The sequence below is a fragment of the Alexandromys fortis genome, unplaced genomic scaffold, assembly GCF_014885135.2.
Source record: "Alexandromys fortis isolate MF-2015 unplaced genomic scaffold, M_Fortis_MF-2015_v1.1 scaffold_325, whole genome shotgun sequence".
NCBI lineage: Eukaryota > Metazoa > Chordata > Mammalia > Rodentia > Cricetidae > Alexandromys > Alexandromys fortis.
This window is the reverse complement of record NW_026068211.1, coordinates 296,965-317,403: the sequence shown is the minus strand read 5'-3', so window position 1 is coordinate 317,403 and position 20,439 is coordinate 296,965. Positions and strand designations below refer to the sequence as shown.

The following is a 20,439-nucleotide window of genomic DNA, read 5'->3' as shown; positions in this document are numbered from 1 at the left end:
TGCTTTTTAACGTGGGTGCTGGGGATCTGAACTTGGGTCCTCATGCTTGTTGCGTTAAGTGCTTTACCCACTGAGCCATCTCTTCAAGCTGTGTAGTTTGTTTTCATCAGGCTGTTTCTGACTCAAGTGGCAATTTATAATCCATGTTTACTTATTATATGAGCCACTTATGAAGCTTCTAAAACACCAGAAGGGTGGCGACTTCGGTCTAAGCAGAGCAGCAGGATGTGGCCCTGGCTTGTAGATGGTTGGCAGTTTGGAAGCAGAGCAGGGCTGAGACTCAGACTTGGGAATGGACAACAGATTCACAGGTCTCCTTAGCAACGCTCATAGTGGACAATGAACGGTCAGTCTCCAGCCTTAGGTTTCTCTAGAGCTGAGGACCGCTCAAAGTTATCAACTGACTGAAGCTGTGGGGGCACTGGAGGGACAGAGGAGCAGAGCAGGATGTCTGGAAGGCCAACATTTTCTACTGGTCCTGCTTTGGCCAGGGCAATCCCAAAGGGAAGGACCCAGCCATGGCAAACCCAATGTGGGGGTGGAGTGGGTATGAGGCTCCTGCCATCTCTCCTGGCAGTGTGGAAGGAGCGGGGTGGGGAGAGCAATCAGGGCCCACCCTCAGCTTACAGACTGCACGCCAGTCTGCTCTTTATCAGAGTCTGAAGTTCAGCTGGAGAAACCGCTAACTGCCCACAGGACAGCCAGGGCCCGAGGGGAATGACAACACGGGCAAAAGGGACACCAGAAGAGACTCATGCAAAAGTGGCAGGTTTTATTGTCCTTTTTGGGCCAGCTGCAGCTTCAGGTCTATAGACAGACCTGGATGCAGGGAAAAAAGCAGGCACAGGGCAGGGCCCAGGCAACCCTGTTGAGTTCCAGGGCTGGATCTAACCTGAGAGGCTGTTATTGTAGGGGGCAGGGGAAGGCTCCAGGGGTAGAAGTCACCACCAGCCAGGAAGAGCAAGTCTCAGAACTACCTGTGTTCTTATCTCTGTTGGGGGACAGGGTAGGAAAGATAGAAAAAGCCTTAGCACACAGCTGGTAAGAAGATGGGACTGGATGCTTGACCCCAGGTTCCTGCCACACACAGAGAGGTCTGTATTGGAGATTCTGTCCAGGTGGTTTCCAGGGCAGGAGGACACCTTTGGGGGCTTAAATAAATGGCACGGTGAGGGATGCAACGGGCACAGGGTGATCATCCAGCCAGCAGAGCCTGCCTGGTGCCCTGGAGGATGTGGCCCGCGTTGCACCCACTCAGCCTTCAAACTCCTGGTGGGAGGTGTTTGGGCCCCACCTCTCTACTAACAGATGGGTGGAAGGCAGTGGCTGGAGGCCTAGCGCAGGTCCTCCTCGTCACCCTGGATGGTCTTCTTGATGCGCAGCAGCATGGTGGTGAGCCACTGGTCCAGCCTTGAGATGGAGTCATATTCCTTCACCTGTAACACAGGGAGGGTGATCCATGACACACTCTACTCCTTCCTGGCACCCTCCCTGGCCCCAGTTCCAAGGTTTCCAAGAGGGTACCCTGTCTTCTTGGTCTGCAAAGCATGAAGCATGAGCTGGCAGTAAAGATTTTGTAGCTTAAAAGTCCCTCCCAGCATCTTGGCTTTGTGGGTGGAACTGAGGCCTGAAGCCATGAAAACACTGCCTCTTCCATCCTTATACCAGGTGGGAAATGGCCAGTCTAACCTCTTCCCTCGGGGATCTAAATGACTGGGGGCACCCAGTGAGAGATGTCAGTGACAAGTACTGGCTAGAGAGCCAGGATAGGACATAGTTGGAAACAAATGGCTTTCCAGAATGTTCAGAGCAGAGCGGCAGTGGGAACAGATCCTCCAAGGCAGCTGGGTGCTAAGGAGCAGAGAAAGGGTTTAGATAGCCTCGCTGCCCCCAGGGGCTCTTGAGAAATTATGAAAACCTTGATTTGGGGGGCGGAGATAGACTGTAATCCCAAAGGATCGGGGCAAGTAGCGGACTCTCCTCAGCCTCTGTGCCACTATCTATAAAGTGGGGCAAACACAGAGCGTTCCAGGGTGAACCACAGGGAGGGAAGCTCAGCCAGGACCTAGCGTCTGGAGTTCAAGGAGGGCAGGATTTATGACAACACATCGAAGATCCACCAGCAGACCCCTGCTCCAGCCACTCACCGATTCTGTGTAACTGTCCACATTCTGTTCCTCATGGGCTTCCAGCAGCTTCTGCAAACAGGGTCAGGGTCAGCTGGACCCAGCAGATGCTGTGCAGGGGGAGGGGACGGACGGGGGACGGGGGACACCCCAGGCTCCCTCTACTGTCGCTGTATTAACTTGTCTCATGTAGAAAACAGAGCAGAATGACAGGAGAAAACCAAACCAAACACAGCCCTTTGAAAATGTCTCTGAACAGTTTTGGTGGTTCCCCCAGCTGAGACGCAGGCACCCAGGCACATTTCCTCCCCACGTCAGGGCACCGGGTCAGCACTCACTTTCATCAACTTGCATTCCCGGGAATCAGAGAAGGCTGGGAACAGCTCCTCATACTTCTGAACAGCAAGCTGAGCAATGGAGAGGGTGAGAAAAGCTAAGGGCACTGGAAACATTCATTGGCAGTTCTGATTTGGTGCTCTAGGACCTGCCAGGGTCACCTGACTCATGACTGATGGCACCATCCCTAACTCAACTCAATCCAACTTACAAGAGAGGCTACAGGCAGGGAGCAGGCTTCCCAGGCAGGGGGTGGGAAAGGAGAAAAAAGAGCCCACCCCACATGCCAGGCCTACAGCTGGGCCTTCACACACAGAATCCTTCTAAGGACCTTGGGTGGGTTAAATGACAGTGGGAAAACACACACTGGGAATGCTAGGGGTGTGGGAGGTGGGAGGGCAGGTATGGACCTGTCCTGACAAAACCCAACCATAATTCTTCATCAGTGAGAGCTAGGGATGTGGCTCACATCCCTAGAAGATCGCTTGCATAGTAAGCATGAGGCCTCAAGTTCCATCCCTACCACAAAAAGTAAAAACAGCAAACTGTTCCACCTTCCTAAATGCACAGCTGCCAGCTGTCCTCAGACAAGTGGGGAGGACTGTGGGGCAGCCAGACACCATGTAGCCCCAGTGGGCGGATCAGGAAGCACCAGAGGATTGAAATCCAACATCCAGTTTCCAGATCCTTCCACCTCCCTATCCCTGACCTCTCTTGCCAGGAAGCAAGAGCCAAAGTTAAAGACATGCCACCAGGGATCCCAGGGTCTAGCAGGAACTGTGCCTTGGCCTCAGCAGCTTCTGTAATACAAGTGGATGGGACAGTCAGGATTTAACAGTAACCCATGGAGGGCAGAGGCCAGCAAGGAGCCAGCCAGCAGCTGGGAACTCACAAAAGCATTCAGTTCTAGGCAGGGACACCAGGGTGAAAAACACTAATGCCAAATCGTCTTCCATTCTAACCAAGGCACAAGGGCCAAGTGGAGAAACTGTCCTCTAATACCAAGACATGATCTGGCCTGGTAACAAACAATGGCAGCCTCCAGGGGTGGCTTGGCTGGTGTGGGCTCACCTTGGCGTTGAGCATATCGATGCAGAAGTGGCAGAGAGCAGCCTTGAAGAAGTAGTCTTTGGCGCTGTACTTGAGGAGGGGACTGTCCATGGCACTGGTCCCTACCTATAGCCATATATACCATGAGCTCAGGCAGGCAACTCAAGGGTGAAGGTCACTGCAGCTCTAAAGTCTGCTAGGAGCTAAACCTGTATCCTAGGGGCAGGGCCAGGGACCTCAGGATGACAGCGATCAGGGACAGCTCAGCAGGGTTACCTAGTTGCCCAGGGCACAATGAGGGTGTGGGTGGAATAGGAGAAGCCAGGTGTCTGTGGGCCTTTCAGGCAGCCCAAGTTAGTGGGGGAGAAGGCACCACTGCTAGCCATACAGGAAACTGGCACTTGGTGGGCAGAGGGGTGGCAGTTGTGGGAGTATGAGAAACTGTGCACACCCTTCTCCCAGGGCCAGCTGCCTGCCTTTCTTCAGGCCACACCCCGGCTTCCCCACAAGCAGTGTCCCAGGGGCACTTGACACCTGCTACTTCCCTGCTCTGCTAGTTCTTCTCCCTCCGCCCCAAGTTTTCTGGAGAGGACACCCAGCTCTGGAGGCAGCTCCTGTGAGCAGTGGCAGGACCCATCTAGGACAAGGTGGTGACATGCACAGGCTGCTGGTGAAGAGCATTTGGTGAGGGTGGCCTGCGAGAGTGGAGACTGAGTGGGGCGGGCAGAGGGGGTGGTGGCAGAAGCTGATAGCCAGGCGAAGCCCACCTGCTCATAGATGTCGATAGCTTTCTGGTACTGCTCCAGCTGTGCAGCATAGCCAGCCACCTTCAGTAGACACTTGTTGGCTGAGCTGTGGGGAGGAGGAGCATGAAGGGACAGTGGCAGGCCCCACAAGGAGGGGCAGGCTAGAGAGGGGCTACCTGTTGGACTCTTCGCCTTTGTAGTAGTCTGCAGCCTGCTCATAGTGGGCGATGGCCTGGGGAGACAGAAGAATGGGACAACTGGAGTGGAGGACAGCGTGGAGCAGCACCTGCCTTCTGCAAGCACCCAGCAGGGACCCCTCCTCCTACTCTGAGCATCATGGTGGGTAGGAAGGGGAACACCAAGGACCCAGTACATCCAGCCTACCAGCTTACCTTCTCCACATCCACCAGTTCTGTCTCATAGATCTCAGCAATGGAGATGTGGTGCTTGGCTGCAATTGTGAATCTGCCCTGGGGGGACACAGGAAAGGAATGCCTATGACCAGAGACATTTTCTATGCCCAGGCTCTCACCCATCCCATCCAGCATCCTTGGGTTCCCACCTCAGTAAAGGGTCTGACCACAAGATGGAGGTGACATGTGAATGGTGGATAGTACCTAACTGACAGGAGCAGAGGCCTAGTGTGGGCTACTAACTAGCAGCTGTCTTTCAGGACACTATCCCTAGAACAGGGAGCGGGTGAACATTCCTCAGGTTCCTAGGGACCCCAGGGAAGGGCTAGGCAAGGGGGAGCACCTGCACGGACAAGGGATGGTCAAGGGGGCAGAGGCAGCATATGAGGAGGGGTGCTGTGTGTGCTATAGCAGACACCCCATTCTGTAGCCCAGCTCAGTGACAATTTCCCTGCCTCCTATAGCACAGCACAAACAGGATGGGACACTGAGTAAGAGGACCAGCAAGCAACCCTTACCATGTCTGTATAGATCTCAATTGCTCTCATCAGACAGTTAATGGCCTCTAGGGAGGAAAGAGAGGATGGAGAGGTCATTACAGCAGGTCCTGGAAACAGGAGTTAGAAAGTTCTCCCCAAGAGAGATGACAGGCACACAGCTGCCTTGACTTCAAGGCTCTTGGGCTCTCTCAGAGCAACCGGAAAGGAGAGGACAGGAGCCTTAGGCCCCAGGCAACCTGGTCACTGGGTGTCTGCATACAGAGACATGATGGGCACATCTTTCCAGGGAGGCCCTCTCCCTTAGGCAGCCACACTTCTTTCTTTCTGTTAGGATCAGGGTATAATGGCATCGCCAGACTCCTGGAGTTTGACTCAAACTAGCACAGCTGTTCAAGGGCAAACTGATAGCCAGGGCTGAGCTGGGCAGAGGCTACCATGCCCACCACCTGTCCTGGAGGCCCTACCTTGAGTAGGTCCCACCCTTGTTACTGGCCTGACTGGCCTCTCCGGCAGAGAAGGCTGAATACCACCAAGCACTGGGACCTCTCTGTGGGGGCTCTGCACCAAAAGGTGCCAGTCCTGCTGGCTGCTCAAATAGCAAGCTGTACCCAACACCAGGATGGCACTATGTTGTACCACCATCTCTTTCATGATTTTAAATTGGGGAAAGGCCTTTTTTTTGGACAAGTTATTTGAAGGAGAGAGGCGTGAGTGGGAGGCATTTTCCAGCAGATGGAAATAAGCTTTCAGTATCTTTTAAATACTTTAATGTAACTCAGGCAGAGAGTTGGGGTGGTCACAGAGTCGAGGGTCGAGGTGAACCATAGGGCATGTGCTGGGAAGGCTCCAGGACTGCCCACTGGGCTGGCAGTGGACTGCACTCTCTTGGGATAAGGATGCTAAGGTTGCTTCCTGAGGGCACTTCAGTAGTTAAGGCCCACTGGTATAGACTCTACTGGTGAGACAGCCCCCTCCCACAGCAGCAGGGGAGGAACATGGATTAAAAGAGCCTAGTTCTCTCATGCTGGCTCCTTGCTCTGGACAGCTTGGAAAGTGATAGGCTGCCAGCTGACAACCCTGAGATGCTCTCACCACAGGCTTATCTGATTCCACAGGCCTCAGTGAATCCTTGAAGGTAAGTTAGGGCCTCTGGTCTGTTCCTGCCCTACTGGGTGCTCAGCCTGTCTAGAGCAGGTTGGCTGTTACAGAGCCCAGATCACCTCTGCATTACCCTGAAGGCCCTGATCATAGGCAGATCTAAGCAAGCACTGTCCACAATACAGTAGGGACAGACTGCAGGCTCCAATGAGGAGGTGGGATGGGTGGAAAGACATCAGGTGTCTTGTACACAGTAGGCTCCCAGGAAACAACAGTGGGTGTGGGGTAGAGAGGACATGTGGGGCTAGACTACTTCTCTGCCCATGTACATTTACAGCAAGCTCCTGCTATAAAAGGGTGAAACTCTGACCTCACACAGGCAGCTGCTGCTAATGGAAAGTCTTAGGTGAGATTCCTAAAGAGCTGATACACCAGACTACAGGGCAGGTGATCACATCAGACAGCTAAGGAAGGTCCCTCCTGAAGAAACTGGGTGTTTAAGCCTCCACTGGTCATCCAGCTGTTTCCCAGGGCACCCAGGCATGCAGGGAGACTCTGGAGCACAAGGCTGCCCTCAGGACACCTGGAGCTGTGGTGCTCACCTCAAAGTAGTCTGTGCTGTCACGGAGGAGAAAACAAGAACAGCAGAGTGGTGGGGGCAGGCTGCAGCTTAGTGGTGCAGCACAAGGCCCTGGGTTCTCTGGGGTGGGGGAGTGATCTGCTCAGGCTCCCGTGCTTGGTCACTCTTCTCTGTGAGCCCTGACTGGCCCCAGGCAGAACTGCTGTCACTTATGCAAATGCACTCCCCTCATCTGTGTAACTGTGACTTGGGAGGGCACCAAGGCAGTAGGGCCGGATGCCACATAGCTGCTATCCTTCTCTGCCCAGCATGAGTCCCTAGCCCTAACATCACAAGTTCTCCTCTCACAACTGTGCTTTTCCTACCACGTAAGGCAAGTTTGCCCTCCCTGCCTGCATACCCTTGGCTGCAGCATCCTCAATACACTTTCATATTAGCTTGCACTTGCTGAAGCTGGGACCCATACCTGGGTCCCCAGAGAAAAAGGACATGACCACAAGCTGGGAGGTACAGTTCTGTTCATAGAGCTCATGATGCTATGGCATCCTGCAGATTGACAGCCACTACCACCTAAGAATGAGTGCCTCCAGCCACTCCGGATGGAGCAGCAGCTGAAGGGCACAGATGCCAGGCAGCATCTTTAGGTCAATCTGTTTCCCAGGGGAGCAGAAAGGAAACTGTGGGGAGGGCTCTGTGGAGGAGAGGACTGCCCTGAGTCACTGGGCGTAACTAAGTCCTCCCCAGCCAAAAGGCCATCCATCCCTCTCTGCTTGTTGGGCCTGAGCCCCACAACATCACAGCTAAAAAAACAGGAGTGACCAGTCAGTCCAGGGAAAGAGTCAACAGTCATCTCTCTAACTGGGAATGGTCCTGTCACAACGATGGCAGCTATCCACTGATTCCAGGGAGGGCAGGGGATGTTTTCCTTCTCCCCAGAGGTGTGCCTTTATCCAAATACTGAGCATCTCCTCTGGGAAAGAATATTCACTTCTTTCCCATTCTCCTGAGAGAAAAATCCTAGATATTTAAAAAATTTATCTATGAGGTTCAGTCGCATGTAGTCCAGGCTGTCCTCCAACTCAATATGTAGCCAAAAGCTGAGGGATGGCTTGAATGTCTGAGCTTCCTGTCTCTATCTCCCAAATGCTGGGATGACAGGCATGTACTGCCATGACTGGCTTAGATGGTCAATTAAAAAAACAAATATCTTTCCTTGCTGAAATTTAAAGTTAATAATCTATGTAGCTCTAAGGTTTAAAAAAGAACCACACTAAAGACTGGGGACATGTACAACTCATTCTCAGCATACAAGAGGTTCAGGCTCCATCCCTAGCACCACAAAAATAAGTGAACAAAAATAACAAAAGCAAACTTCCCAGCCCAGGAAATCCAAGTCTGAGGTCCATGAGCTGTGCTTTGGCTGAACCAGGCTCCTGTCCCCATAGGCTCTGCTTTAAAGAGCCGGGCTCTGGCAACACATTCAAAGTTTCCTCTCTGGGGTGCGGGGAAGGCAGATCAGGCTGATTTCTGCTCTACCTGGTTCATCTTGGACCGCCCTGCCCCTCCGTGCTAATTCTGACAACTGAACAGCTTTGCCTGCTCCCTGGCAAGCAGTGGGTCTGAAATGGAACTCCCACTCCCAAATGCTTGAAGCCCAGGAGGGGGTGAGAGCTGCACACCAGGGTGGGGGAGGTAGGAATATAGGACAGGATACCAGTGCCGGCCAAGGACCAGCCAATTCTGAAGTTAGGGCTTGCTTTGCTCCTGGTCTATCATGTGTCAGCCAATGGAAAAACCCAGATCTGTGTAGACATCTAAGGGTAAGGGGACAGTGCTCAGCTGCTCTGCCATTTGTGGCTCACAGTGGCTCTTACCTTGAGGGTCAGCTTTTTTGAAAGCATTGCCTGCGTCCACGAAGCAGGTGGCTGCATCATGTTTGCTCTGGAGCTGTAGGTGCAGCTGGGCAGCCTGGCAGAAAGCATTCCCAGCAGCTACAACAGAACAGATTGTCCCAGCTTTAATGCAGTTGCAGTCACTGCCTCCAGAGGTACATCAGGCTCACAAGAATACAGCCAGAGTCTAGCCTACCCCAGCCCACTGGCAGCCTGAACCCCTCGCAGAGCTTCCGGGTGGTGCACTTGGTAGAATGAGGACATCAGGAAGCTGCCTCAGGAGGAGCCGAGCCCAGGTGCACAGAAACAGGCAGGGTAAACCCAGTGTTAATCCCATGTCCTTCACCCAGTCTCTGCCAGAACCTCCAGAACCACCACTTCCACAGAGAGGAAGGAAAGGTAGGGAGAGCTGAGGGCTGAAATACATGTGACACGACTCTAAGCTCTTGGGATTAGAGCTCTCCCTTTGAATGGGAAGCCCAGAAACTGAACAGAAGGTGGAGATGGGGCAGGGTGGGAAGGGTGCTCTGGGAAGGTACAGGTGAGATTAACTCATGTGACACTTCCCACTTGCTCCCTTCCCTAGCCCATTTCTTTCCTCCACAACTCCCCAAAGCTCTCAGGTTTACCCCTGCTATGAGTCCTTGCCTAGAATGGAAACAGGATATGGACATCAAGAGCTAGAGTCCATGTGAACAGTGCTCATGCCTGAGGTCCAGGTCATTCTGTGCTTGGTCAACACCCACAGACCCCACACTGTTTTTTGTTCGCCTATCTCCCCTAGCCTGGCTAAGGGTATGCAGCAGGGTCTTCCTTGCAGTGGGTAGTACTCCAGTCCCAGTTGAGTGGAGCCTCCAAGCTGTGGAAGGCCTGGCTTGTCCTCTCTCTCCTGAGCACAACAGGACACACAAAGCCTGCAAAGGCTTTGCTCTACCATTATCTGATCATTATGATCACCTTGTGGGCCCCACAACCACAGCCTCACAAACGCTGGGCTAACACTGTCCAAACACTGTCCTAGCCTTCAGAACAGTAGCACTATTCATCATAGTCACAGGAGCGTTTTGGTTTTGAGACAGGCTCGCTTGTTTTGCAGAATGATCTCAAACTCCCTGAGGGCCTCGAACCCCTGACTCTCCTGCCCCACCTCTGGAGTGCTGGGATACCATGCTAGGCTCCCGAATTGTTTTTAAGAACTCCAAATAGTTTGAGCAGGGGACAGATGGCCTAAGACTTCTGTTGAACATGGGGAGGGGCAGGAGAGCAACCTGTGATTAAGTAACAGTCCCCGGAGAACTGAACTTTGGTAACCGCACTCAGGATGTGGTAATAAATGAGTCTGTCTTGAACCTCTGTACCCACTGTCATCCCCACCATGTCCAGAAAGCTCCTCCCTGAGCTCCCAAACTGAGCGTGCTTCGGCTCCTTGGACTAACCTTGCAGACAGAGGAAGCCATACTATGAAATCAAGTGATGGGCTGTCCCAACAGATCTCATCTGGAGGCCTAGTGGATGCCCTCCCTGCCTCCTTTCCTCAAAAAAGAAACCCGCCCCCCACATTTACCCCCAGCTTAAGGGGCAAAGCATCCCACTGGTCTCATGTTGTGTACTCCTGATGCTGGAGAGGGGACTTCAAGGCCATACTCAGGGCCGGGCCTGTGGGCTGAGTGCACGCACCGCTCCAGTTCTTGGCCATCTTGAACATGTTCGCCGCTCTGGCATAGATCTCGCATGCTTCCTCTATTTTGGATGAACCTCTGGGGAGAAGGGAAGGTAAGAAGTAAAGAGATCATCCAGTCTCCTATCATCTTTAAGAAGTAAAGAGTCATCCAGTCAGAAAGCAAACCCACACTCTGCCCTGCCAACAGCTAAACTGTGCCTTGACCCCTGCATAACAGGCAGTCTGCAGGTGGAAGGCTGGTACTACTGTTCCTGGAGGGAGTGTGTGGGTGCCCACGGTAGTGCTGGTGGTTCCTGACCTCCCCTCCTCCACAGCCTGACTTCCCTCTTCTACTTCCTGCCTATATGGTAGGTGACCACATGGACCTAGTGAATTCACAGGAGGCTGCAAAGCATTCTGGGGGATCCCCAAGGCCCCGATCCTGAACCTGTGCTTTGCATATGGCCATGGTTCCAGGAAGACCTCACTACTGAGTGTGTTGTCACACTTCAGAACAGGACAGACAAGGCACATGCCAGCCGTACGGAGAAATATTATCACAAGACATAAATATAAAATGCTCCTGTTTACATAAAAAATAAGAGAGTAGAAAAAAAAAGAAACACACATTTATATAAGCACTGTTTCTGGAATAATATACCCAAACCTAGTATAGCATTGTTTCCTGAGGTAGGGCCTGCAGCATCAGGGCTGGAGGGGGCGACATTCACTGTACATGTTTGCTCTGTTAGTTTGTTTTGTACCATCTACACATTTTATCTCTTTCAGAAAATGTATTTCATTATTTTATTTTTACGTGGCTCATGTATAGCTCAGGCTGGCCTCAAACTCTAATTCTTCCTGCTGCCTGCCACCTTCTGCATGCTGGGATTACAGGTGTGCACTATGTGGTGATAGGGATGGAACTCAGGGCCTTGTGCATGCTAGGCAAGTGCTTTACCAACTCAGCTCTACCTCTACCCTATGTTTTAATATCAGAATTTATATTTGACCTGAAGTCCAGCAATGAATCCGAAGACACAACCAGAAGAGTTGCAAAGGCATTTGGCACAGCATTCTGAAAATGGAAACCCACCAAGGTAGGAGCCTGAGAGACATACAAGTGGAGGGGACATTTTAGTCTGTTTGCTGAGCCAGGGTCTTATACAGTTCAGGCTGGTCTCAAATTTACAGCACACTGGAGAAGGTGACAATGGACTCCTAATCCCACTGTCTCATCTCCTAGGCTTGCACCATCACATTGGGCTTTGGCTTAACAAGCAAGTACTCTACCACTGAGCTACATCTCCTGCTTGTATTTTTAAATAGCTTGTAGTTATTTTAAAATAAAGGGCACCTCTTTGGGCTTTACCCTGGCTTCTCAACTTCTAAGAGGTTCATATGAACCTCCTCCTTGGCCAGGGGACAGGGGGCTTTCTTATTAGCTCAAACTCCCTTCCAAATTCTGTCTTCCTATAGGGTCTGTGACCCAGCAACTGTTCAAAACTCTCATCCACCACACGAGCAATCAACAAAATTAAACACCCCATTGTCCTCAAATGGATTTCAAATCCTTCCCACACTGGCAGTGTTTAAAAAACAAAAAGGGACATTTTCCCATGAAAAGGCACAAACCCCGTCCTTACCACCTGTCCTACACCACCATGGCAATGGACCCAGCATGGATAATGCTTGCGGGTTTGGCCTTATCTATCACAGTTACAGGGTCCTGGGGGTCATTCTGTTCATGTGTGACCCGAGCCAGACCACAGACCTGATCGTTGTGAGGCAGCACCAACAACCACATGCCTGCACACTTGCTCAGTAGGTGGGTGGGCATGGATTGGGCCTTTTAATTACTACAGTTTGGAGACCAGGTGATTTGGTGACCAGTCAAGTCTGACCATTGTGCCAAGCCAGCAAATGGCCTGAAGGAAGACTCCTAAATCCAAACAGCATCAAGTGAAGTGCTTCCATGCCCCTCCCCCACATTACTAGGACCCGTTTTTTCCTTTAGGCACTCCCTATCATAGTGAGGTCAGAAATGTCCATGTTGCTGTTGGCATAGATTAAATCAGGAGGGCCCCTTGGACATGGATGGAAAGCACCCCCATGAGAATTGTCTCTGGAAAGCTCTCTGGATACGATGGAATCTTTTCTGCCACTGACAGCCCCAACCCCAGGAATATTCTGTCTCTGACAGGGTCTCATGCACCTCAATACCCAGGCTGGCCTTGACCCTTGCTACATGCTGAGGCTAGCCTTTATGCTTGGGACTGAATTTGGGACTTTGAGTATGTCACACAAACTCACTACCAACTGAGCTTTGTCCCTGCAATGTCTATTTTTACATTTATTTTATGTGTATAAGTGTTTTGCCTGTATGTATGTGCACCACTTGAGTGCCTGATGTCCAAGAAGATCAGCAGAGGGCATCAGGTACACTGGAACTGTAGTTACAGACAGTTGTGAATTACCATGTGGGTGCCAGAAATCGAACTAGGGTCCTCTGCAAGAGCAACAAGTGCTCTAAACTGCATCTCTCCATTCTTTGGAATATTGTCTGAACAAGCCATGCTCACAGACATTAAAAACAGATCTTTCCATTCCAGTGATCCCTCAGTTCATCCCTTCTTGATGGGTGGAACTAAGCCGCAAGTAGCCCCAGACGCTCCAGGCAGAGCAGACGAGTCTGGTGTTATCAAGAAGCCTGAGGCAGAGTGGTAATGAGAACAGTCACTGCTGGCTAGGTTTTATTCAGCTCAGCACAACAGGCAGACTCAGCACAAAGTCTGCCAGCTGCTGGCTGCAGCTCTCTGATCCCACTCTAAGCTGGGCTGACCTGTCTACTGCAATGAAAGCCAGAGGGATTACCGCCTGCTCTGGCCCCAGGCTGCCTCCTGTCTTGATACCCTGGTCCTTGCCCTGCCTCTGTGAGGTGTCAACAGAAGATCTCCAGAGTCCCAGCTCCTTTTACAGATGGGAGCAAAGTCCCTAAGGGGCAAATTCACTTGTGCAGTTTACCCAGCAAATCCTGAAGAAGCCATGTACAATTTCCTTAGCTGTGAAACAAGTATCTGAGGATTTGATGACAGCTGTTCACAGAGCCTGCTCTCCACATTATCAGCATGCTTGCTCACAGACGCTTGGCATGAGGGCTGTGATGGTGTGAGGCCAGGGCTCAGCCCTCAGTGGCCAAGAAGCTATCCCAGGGAAGGGAAGAGCACTGGAGGTGAGACTTATAACATGTGCAAAGGCTGAGCCAGAAACATGCTTGAGGAACTGAGGAAGGGAAGTGGGTCAGCTGGATAGGGTAGGGCATGGTACAACAAGGATGGAGCAGACAGGACATGCATGGAAGAGTGGAGGCCTTGCTCTGACATGAGAGTGACCAGATGGAAGATGCCCTCAGAGCCAACATCCATGCTGCTCCTCTGCTGGCTCACTGAGGCTTCCCATCCCAGCTGGGGGAAGCTGTTTCAGTCACCTCTGACCCTGACCCTGAAAGGATGCCTCCTGCATGATGCACCGCACGCTCACTGCCTCCTGAAGGGCCTGGGTAGGGCTGCACGTGACAGCTGACAGGCCTCCCCCACTGACCTCCTCCGAGCTGCCTCGGCTGCACTCTTCAGCCCACAGCTCCTGCCTCACTGGGAATAGAGGGAACTGGTTGGGGCTGGCCTGGTGCAGGCTGTCTATAATTACTGCTCAGCTTTGCTCCCCCAAGACGCGCGGAGGAAGCAGCCTCAGGCCTCCCAGGCGCAGCTGCCATATGGAGTGTTGAATGGTGCCAGGAAAGTGCAGGCAGTGACCAGGGGCTTCTGCAGGACAGGCTAGCCATGCATGTCCTGTCTACTTCATCCTGTGTAAGACAGTGATGGGCAGGAAATGTTTCAGGCACTTTGCTGCGTTTGTGACCTTGGATTAGTACCCTAGAGCTCTCCTCAGCTGCACAGTGGAAACTGAACCTGACCCCATAACCCAGGAGAAATCTGAGAGACAACACACACTCAGTACCTTGCCTGGGCACAGTGTCCAGCAGGTACTCAGATGGCCACAAAACAGAGGAAACAATCCCCCTCTCAATGGGCACTTTAGAGTGGTTTGTGGCGATGCACCCTTGCCTTCCCTGTCACAGGGATAGGGCTCTGCACCTTGTTGGTGAGGGTGTCACTGTCATCAGACTCCACAGAGCTCAGACTCAGGAATGTTTCCCCACTTCAACAGCTCAGCGTGGGCTCTGAGGCCTTCCCCCTTCCGGTGAGCTGTGCACTCCTCCTCTGTTTCCAGAGTCCCAGGTCTCCCCTTCCCGCATCAATCTCCCAGTGCTGACAAGGCAGTGGCCGATGTCTCTGAGTCTGTCCCCATGGAGGAAATCCATCAGGATCACAAGTATGTCCTAGCTTCTCCCCTGTCATAGACCAGGCAATTCTACCACATTGACACTGCAAAGAAGTAACCTGCAGGTGACTCAAAGGGTACAGGAGCGGGGCTGTGTGTAGGTTTATGTAAATGCTACACCTTCTCATGGGAGGGATCTGAGCAGGTGCTGGTGTCTGCGGGGATGGGGTGGGGGTGGAGGGTGGTTAAGGGAGGACACACTGGGACAACATTGTACTTAACAGTGAGTCTGCTGTCCCACAAAACTGCCAGCCCAGGGAATGTCACTCACACAGCCTGGAAGGTCTCCTTTCTGTGCCCCTGACAGGATCTCACTCATCACGTCTCAGAATGCCAACATTTGCTTTACTTAATAAAATCCCTGGCCTCTCGCAACTTCTGCACAGGAGAAACCAAAAAATCTGTGCAACAAGTCAGCAGGGGCCCTGCTGTCAAGTCAGGAGCTCTGGGGTTCCCCCAGAAACCTCACCTGCCCTACGGACCAGGCAGGAGATGCCAAGTTTTCAGCTGTGTATCCTGGCAGCTGGTGAGCACTATGGTTCCTTCTTGAAGGATACGGGGGCTTCTGCAGATGGCAGGGGAGCAGTTACAAAGCAGAGCCTGTCCTAGGCTCTGTAGAATGCCTGTGGGCCCAGTGGAGGTCCTCCCTCCCCAAGGAGTCCAGCTTACTTCCAAAGTTGGCCTTGAGACTCCTGGTGCCCTCAGGCAGTTTTGTCACCGGAACCAGCTTGTCAACAAGTCAAGTTGAGGAACTGGCTGTTTGTATACAGAACACTCTGCCACCTCCTCCAGTTTTCCAGTGCCTCCAGCTCAATTTGCAGCAGTGATACTAAGAATCACACTGGTGAACATTTAGTACGCACACTCAAAGTTAACAGCACTCATCACACTCCAAATCAACCTGCCTACTCCATAGAAAAACAGTGGGAAGAGGGGATCACTCTGACCTTGTTTCCTAGAGGAAGAAAACAACAGTGGCATCCCACAGGAAAGGGTCTCGCTATATAGACCAGACTGGCCTCAAACTTACAGAGATCTGCCAGCCTCTGCTTCCCACCCGGGTTTGTTTTTGAAAGGAAGGCTGCAGGGAGAAGGTAGGGATCAGGAAGAACCCTAAGAACAGAACTGCCCTTCAGGACCTGTTCAGTACCCATGATGCACAGCAGAGGAGCAGGAAAGAGGTAAAGAGTGCCCAGACTCTCAGGCAGGAATGCCTATTACCCAGGGAAGGTGCTAAAAAGGCTTTGATGGTAAACTGACTGGTGTTTCATAACCCCCTAGTGTCCATCACCCCAGAAATCCAGAAGAGTGAATGGGTGAGCAACAAGATACCACACTCCAGTTGAGGAAAGCCTACATGACCCTGTAGCTGGAGCAGAGACCTCTTAACTGGAGAAGTTGTCATCACTGACATTCCCTAGAGCAGAAGAAGCCTTAGGGAGTGGCTGAGTGAAGGCCACTAGTCAAATGTTTCCTGGCAGCCCCAGCTCCAAGAGGAGGGGCCAGAGCAGTGCACATCTAGTGGTGGTTTCTCTCCAGGAGATCTTGGAGTATATCCAAGCCCCCCTCCCCACATCCAGTTACAGCAGGCCTTCACTTCCCTACAATGTCTTCTCTACTCTTCCTGGAGGACCAGAAGAAACCCACCTGTTCTTTCAAATGTTTGTAGAAAACTGCTGGGGGGACAGGCAGCAGTCTAAGGGAGGCAGCCCACCAAACTAGCCTGTCAATGCCCTCCCTACCTGCAGTGTCCACAAGCAGGTCTGAGTGTCTGACATAGCACCAGGCATAGCACCAGGCTAATGGAGTGGGCTGGAGAACTTCACGGACCAGGTATGACTGTCTGGTACCTCCTCTACTTCCCGAGCTACTAGACAAATCAAGTTTAGGCTGCCCTCTCCATCCTTTACCCACCTCCACAGTGATTCTGTAGGCACTAAACATGGTTGACTGCCAGACCCAGGCAAGCCTGAGCAGCAGAGTGAGCAACTGGCAGACCTTACCCACCAACACTGTAACAGCTTCCCATACCACTGTCCCCCAACCCGTCACTGCAGCTCTTTCCTTTTAAAGGGTAAAGAGGAATCCACTGGGACAGGCCCCCTCTAAAATCCTGCTCACAGGCCTCATCTATCACCAGCCTCCCCTCCCACTTCTTCCCTTTTAAGGTCTCAACCTGACTTGGAACTCGGCCTGTACTAACTTTTCAGCAGGCAGGCTCTGGGCCTTTTCTCAAGCTGGTTCCTTCTGCTGCTCACCAAAAGAGAGAACTCCTAGATCTCCTACTCAGCCAGTGAACGCAAGCTTCCTCTAGGAAGCCATCTCTGTCCCTATCCCTTCCTGGGCAGGAAAAACTCCTCCCACACCAGACCTTTGTTCCCACCATCCCTGCTGCTTAGACTGCTCTCCTAGGCTTCAGTTCCCTGCCTCATTCCTTACCATGAGCCTCCCTCAAAGTTTCCTTTCAACTCTGGATCTGTGTGAATGATACAAGCTGGCCTTTACAGTTCTGCTCTGTCAGTGGTAGGAAGGGGTAAACAGGTAGGACTCACAGCTGCTCCTCTGGGTGTAGCTCAACTACACACTTATCTCTCTGCGCCAAAGAGACCAGACCAGTCATCAGGAAACCTACTGCTGAAAACTGAGCCTGAGGCACCACTCCAAAATCATGCCTGAACTTACTTCCTTGTGAAGATTGAAGAAATACACACACACACACACACACACACACACACACACACACACACACACACCCTCCCTCTCAGGGGAAACATTCCTTGTCTAACTGACACAGCCCATCAGAATCTGGATGACTGCAGCAGGTACAAACTGCAGGTAAGTTCCTTTGCTAAACATTATCTGACCTCAAATAACAAGGGTGGCGTCATCTTCTCCCTCCCCTTCATTTCTTTCTGTTCTCCATTCAGCTCCTGACAATCTCTCCCAGAACCCAGGACTTTCTTCCAGCCTTTCCCCAGCTTTCTGGCAAGCTCTTCCTTCTTCTGCAGTCCTTACTTTGGAGGCTTCTGATTCTGTGCCCTACCCCATAGCACAACTCCTTCCTCACCACCACCTGCCTGCCCCCTTTCCCAATGCCTTTCTGATGTTTCTTCAGTAACTCTGCTTGCTCCTTGTACTGTCCTTACCCATCCTATATCCCAAGACTTGGGGCCCTCTCCCCTGCACAGCCTTTCTCCAGATGCTCTCAGGCTCTCCAGTCTTCCCATCAGCCTCATATACTCTGCTTCCTCCTGGCTAGTGAGCTTTTAGGAGCTCTGAGCCCACATTAGACTCAGTTCTGAGCACATTATACATAGTCCACACTAACAACAACAATAACAAAAACAAACAAAAAAAACCTCCTGCAGTTAGTTTTTAACTAATAAGCCCTTTCAGGAAAATATATTTCCACTGTGATAAGAAGCCTCTGAATTACATGTCAAGCTTGGGCTCTGTTGTTCCTAAGTTAAAATGGCTGAAAAGGGCCAACTTTCATAAACTTTGTATGAGGTGCCTGCCACCTCCTGGATGTGTTCAGACCCCAAACTTAAGAACCACCCAGTAGGCCTCTACCCTCCTCTGGTTCTCTTGGGTGCCTGCCATCACCAGGCATTTCCTCGGCCAAAACAGAGTCAGTCAGTGTCCGTTCATGCCCCACCCAGGGGTGGGAGGGATGAGGGTCTCCGTGTCTTAGGCCAGGCTTCTTTGCCATCAGTCACTCTTACCCAGAGCCCCACTCATACTTCACACTCCGGCTCATCATGCCCAGGGTCGCCCCAGCCCGGGTCCCCCGGGGCTAGTAACCTCACCCTGGCAGCCTGGCCAACGCACAGACCCATGGACACCAGCCTGGGAAAGGCATGGCCACCTTCAGCGGGTGTCGTCGTCCACAGGACCCCGGCCAGGGTCTGCAAGGCCGCAGAGAGGCTTCCACAGGGCAGAGGGCATACGAGCCCACTCTTCCCCCTTCTCCGCCCGCCGCTTACCCGAAGAGGCCGGAGAAGAAGGACTGCGAGTTCTTCACCTTGCGCTCCGCCTCAGCCAGCAGCGCCATTGCCTCAGCCTGCTTCCCGGAGTTATCCATGATGCCACGATGCCACGAAACTGCTCGGCTCAGGCCCGACACAGCCGGGCGACTACTTACAGGCCCCGGACACCGCACACTCGGCGGAAGAGCTCCGCCCGCTGCGTTGACGTCGCCCGGCCCCTGTTGCGCCACGTGACCCGTGCGGACCAACCAGCGGGCACGCGCTGCGGAGGCCGCCCCTCTAGCCACGCCCCCTCCTGCCATAGCACTCCACCCCTTGACCCGCAACACGAGCACACGCCCGCGGACTGACGCCACTAGCTTCCTAAGAGCCCCGTCGCGTATTGCCACGTGACACCACACAAGCCAATCACGATCCCGTACTGCTAAGTACACCCCTCCAGCGCGACCTTTGACTCCCTTCAACCAATCAGCAGGCGCTATGACTCGTTCTGCCACGCCTCTGCGGAATTGGGACGAACTAATCAGCTGACTAGTGACGCTATGCTCACGTGATGCCTCAAGGTTCACGCTCCGGGTTTGACAGATCTATCAGTTTAGCTCCGCCTCCTGCTTTACCTCATTTTAGTCACATGGGAAAGGCTTGGTAGTTTAAAAAAAAGAAAAAAAAGAAAACTTCTTACGCCCTCTGGTGATCATCTCCGGAACTGGTTTGGGAGTCCAGAAAGTCTCCATTTCTAGCTGGAGGGCTGATGAGATAGATGGCTCAGCTGGTAAAAGCACTATCTAACAAGTTTAACGACCACAGTTCGATTCCTGGGACCAACATGGTGGAAGGTGAGACCTGACTCCTGCCAAGTTGTTCTCTAACCCACACACATAACACACATACACACACTCACACAAGGTTGGGGGATCTTTCAGTACCACACATAGAATGGCATGGGCATGTCAAAGGGGCACAGGAGGAGCTGGGGAGATGACTCAGTGGCTCAACTGACATGCAGGAGGCACCTGGGTTTGGATACCTCGACTGGCGTAAAAAGCTGAGTATATTAGCACATATATATAGTATAACAGCAGTGGGTGTGTGGCTCCAGGGTTCCAGGGTCAGTGAAAGACCTTGTCTCAAACAAACAAACAAACAAAAACAAACAACAAAAAAAAAAGGAGGGGCTGGAGAGCTGGCTCAGAGGTTAATCTTCCAAAGATCCTGAGTTCAATTCCCAGCAATCACATGGTGGTTCACAACCATCTGTAATGAGGTCTGGTGCCCTCTTCTGGCCTGAAGGCATACACACAGACAGAATATTGTATCCATAATAAATAAATAAATAAACAAATAAATATTTTTTAAAAAAGAAAGGGAAAAAAAGATAAAGAACATTTGAGAAAGATTTCTGATATCAACCACTGGCCTACACATAGAGAGAGACACACACACACACAAAAAAATAAATTTTTAAAAATTAGTGAAAAAGTATAGTAAGATGTTGATGGGGGAAACTGGGTATGTTCAAGTTTTTGGTATGATGTTAGGTTTCTGTAAATCTACAGTTATTCTCAAAATCTCATCTAGAAGACCAGCCTCCAGGGCCCGGCCCACAATGATTCCAGTCCCAACAGAGGTGTGGTGCAGGGATCTGTAT

The 20,439-nt window shown here is 52.0% G+C and overlaps 1 protein-coding gene across 1 annotated transcript; it reads right to left on the bottom strand.

Moving 5' to 3' along the window:
* Window positions 1-752: 752 nt before the first annotated feature.
* Napa (NSF attachment protein alpha) lies at window positions 753-19,001 on the bottom strand. The gene is made up of 12 exons (XM_050130301.1): window positions 18,789-19,001; window positions 10,419-10,498; window positions 8,724-8,840; window positions 5,190-5,236; window positions 4,651-4,728; window positions 4,435-4,490; window positions 4,280-4,364; window positions 3,534-3,638; window positions 2,465-2,533; window positions 2,148-2,198; window positions 1,295-1,436; window positions 753-991 (listed from the first exon to the last, which is right to left on the bottom strand). Exons 1-11 carry the CDS (start codon window positions 18,884-18,886, stop codon window positions 1,335-1,337), a joined length of 888 nt encoding a protein of 295 aa, XP_049986258.1. The 5' UTR covers window positions 18,887-19,001; the 3' UTR covers window positions 753-991; window positions 1,295-1,334.
* Between the last annotated feature and the right edge of the window lie 1,438 nt (window positions 19,002-20,439).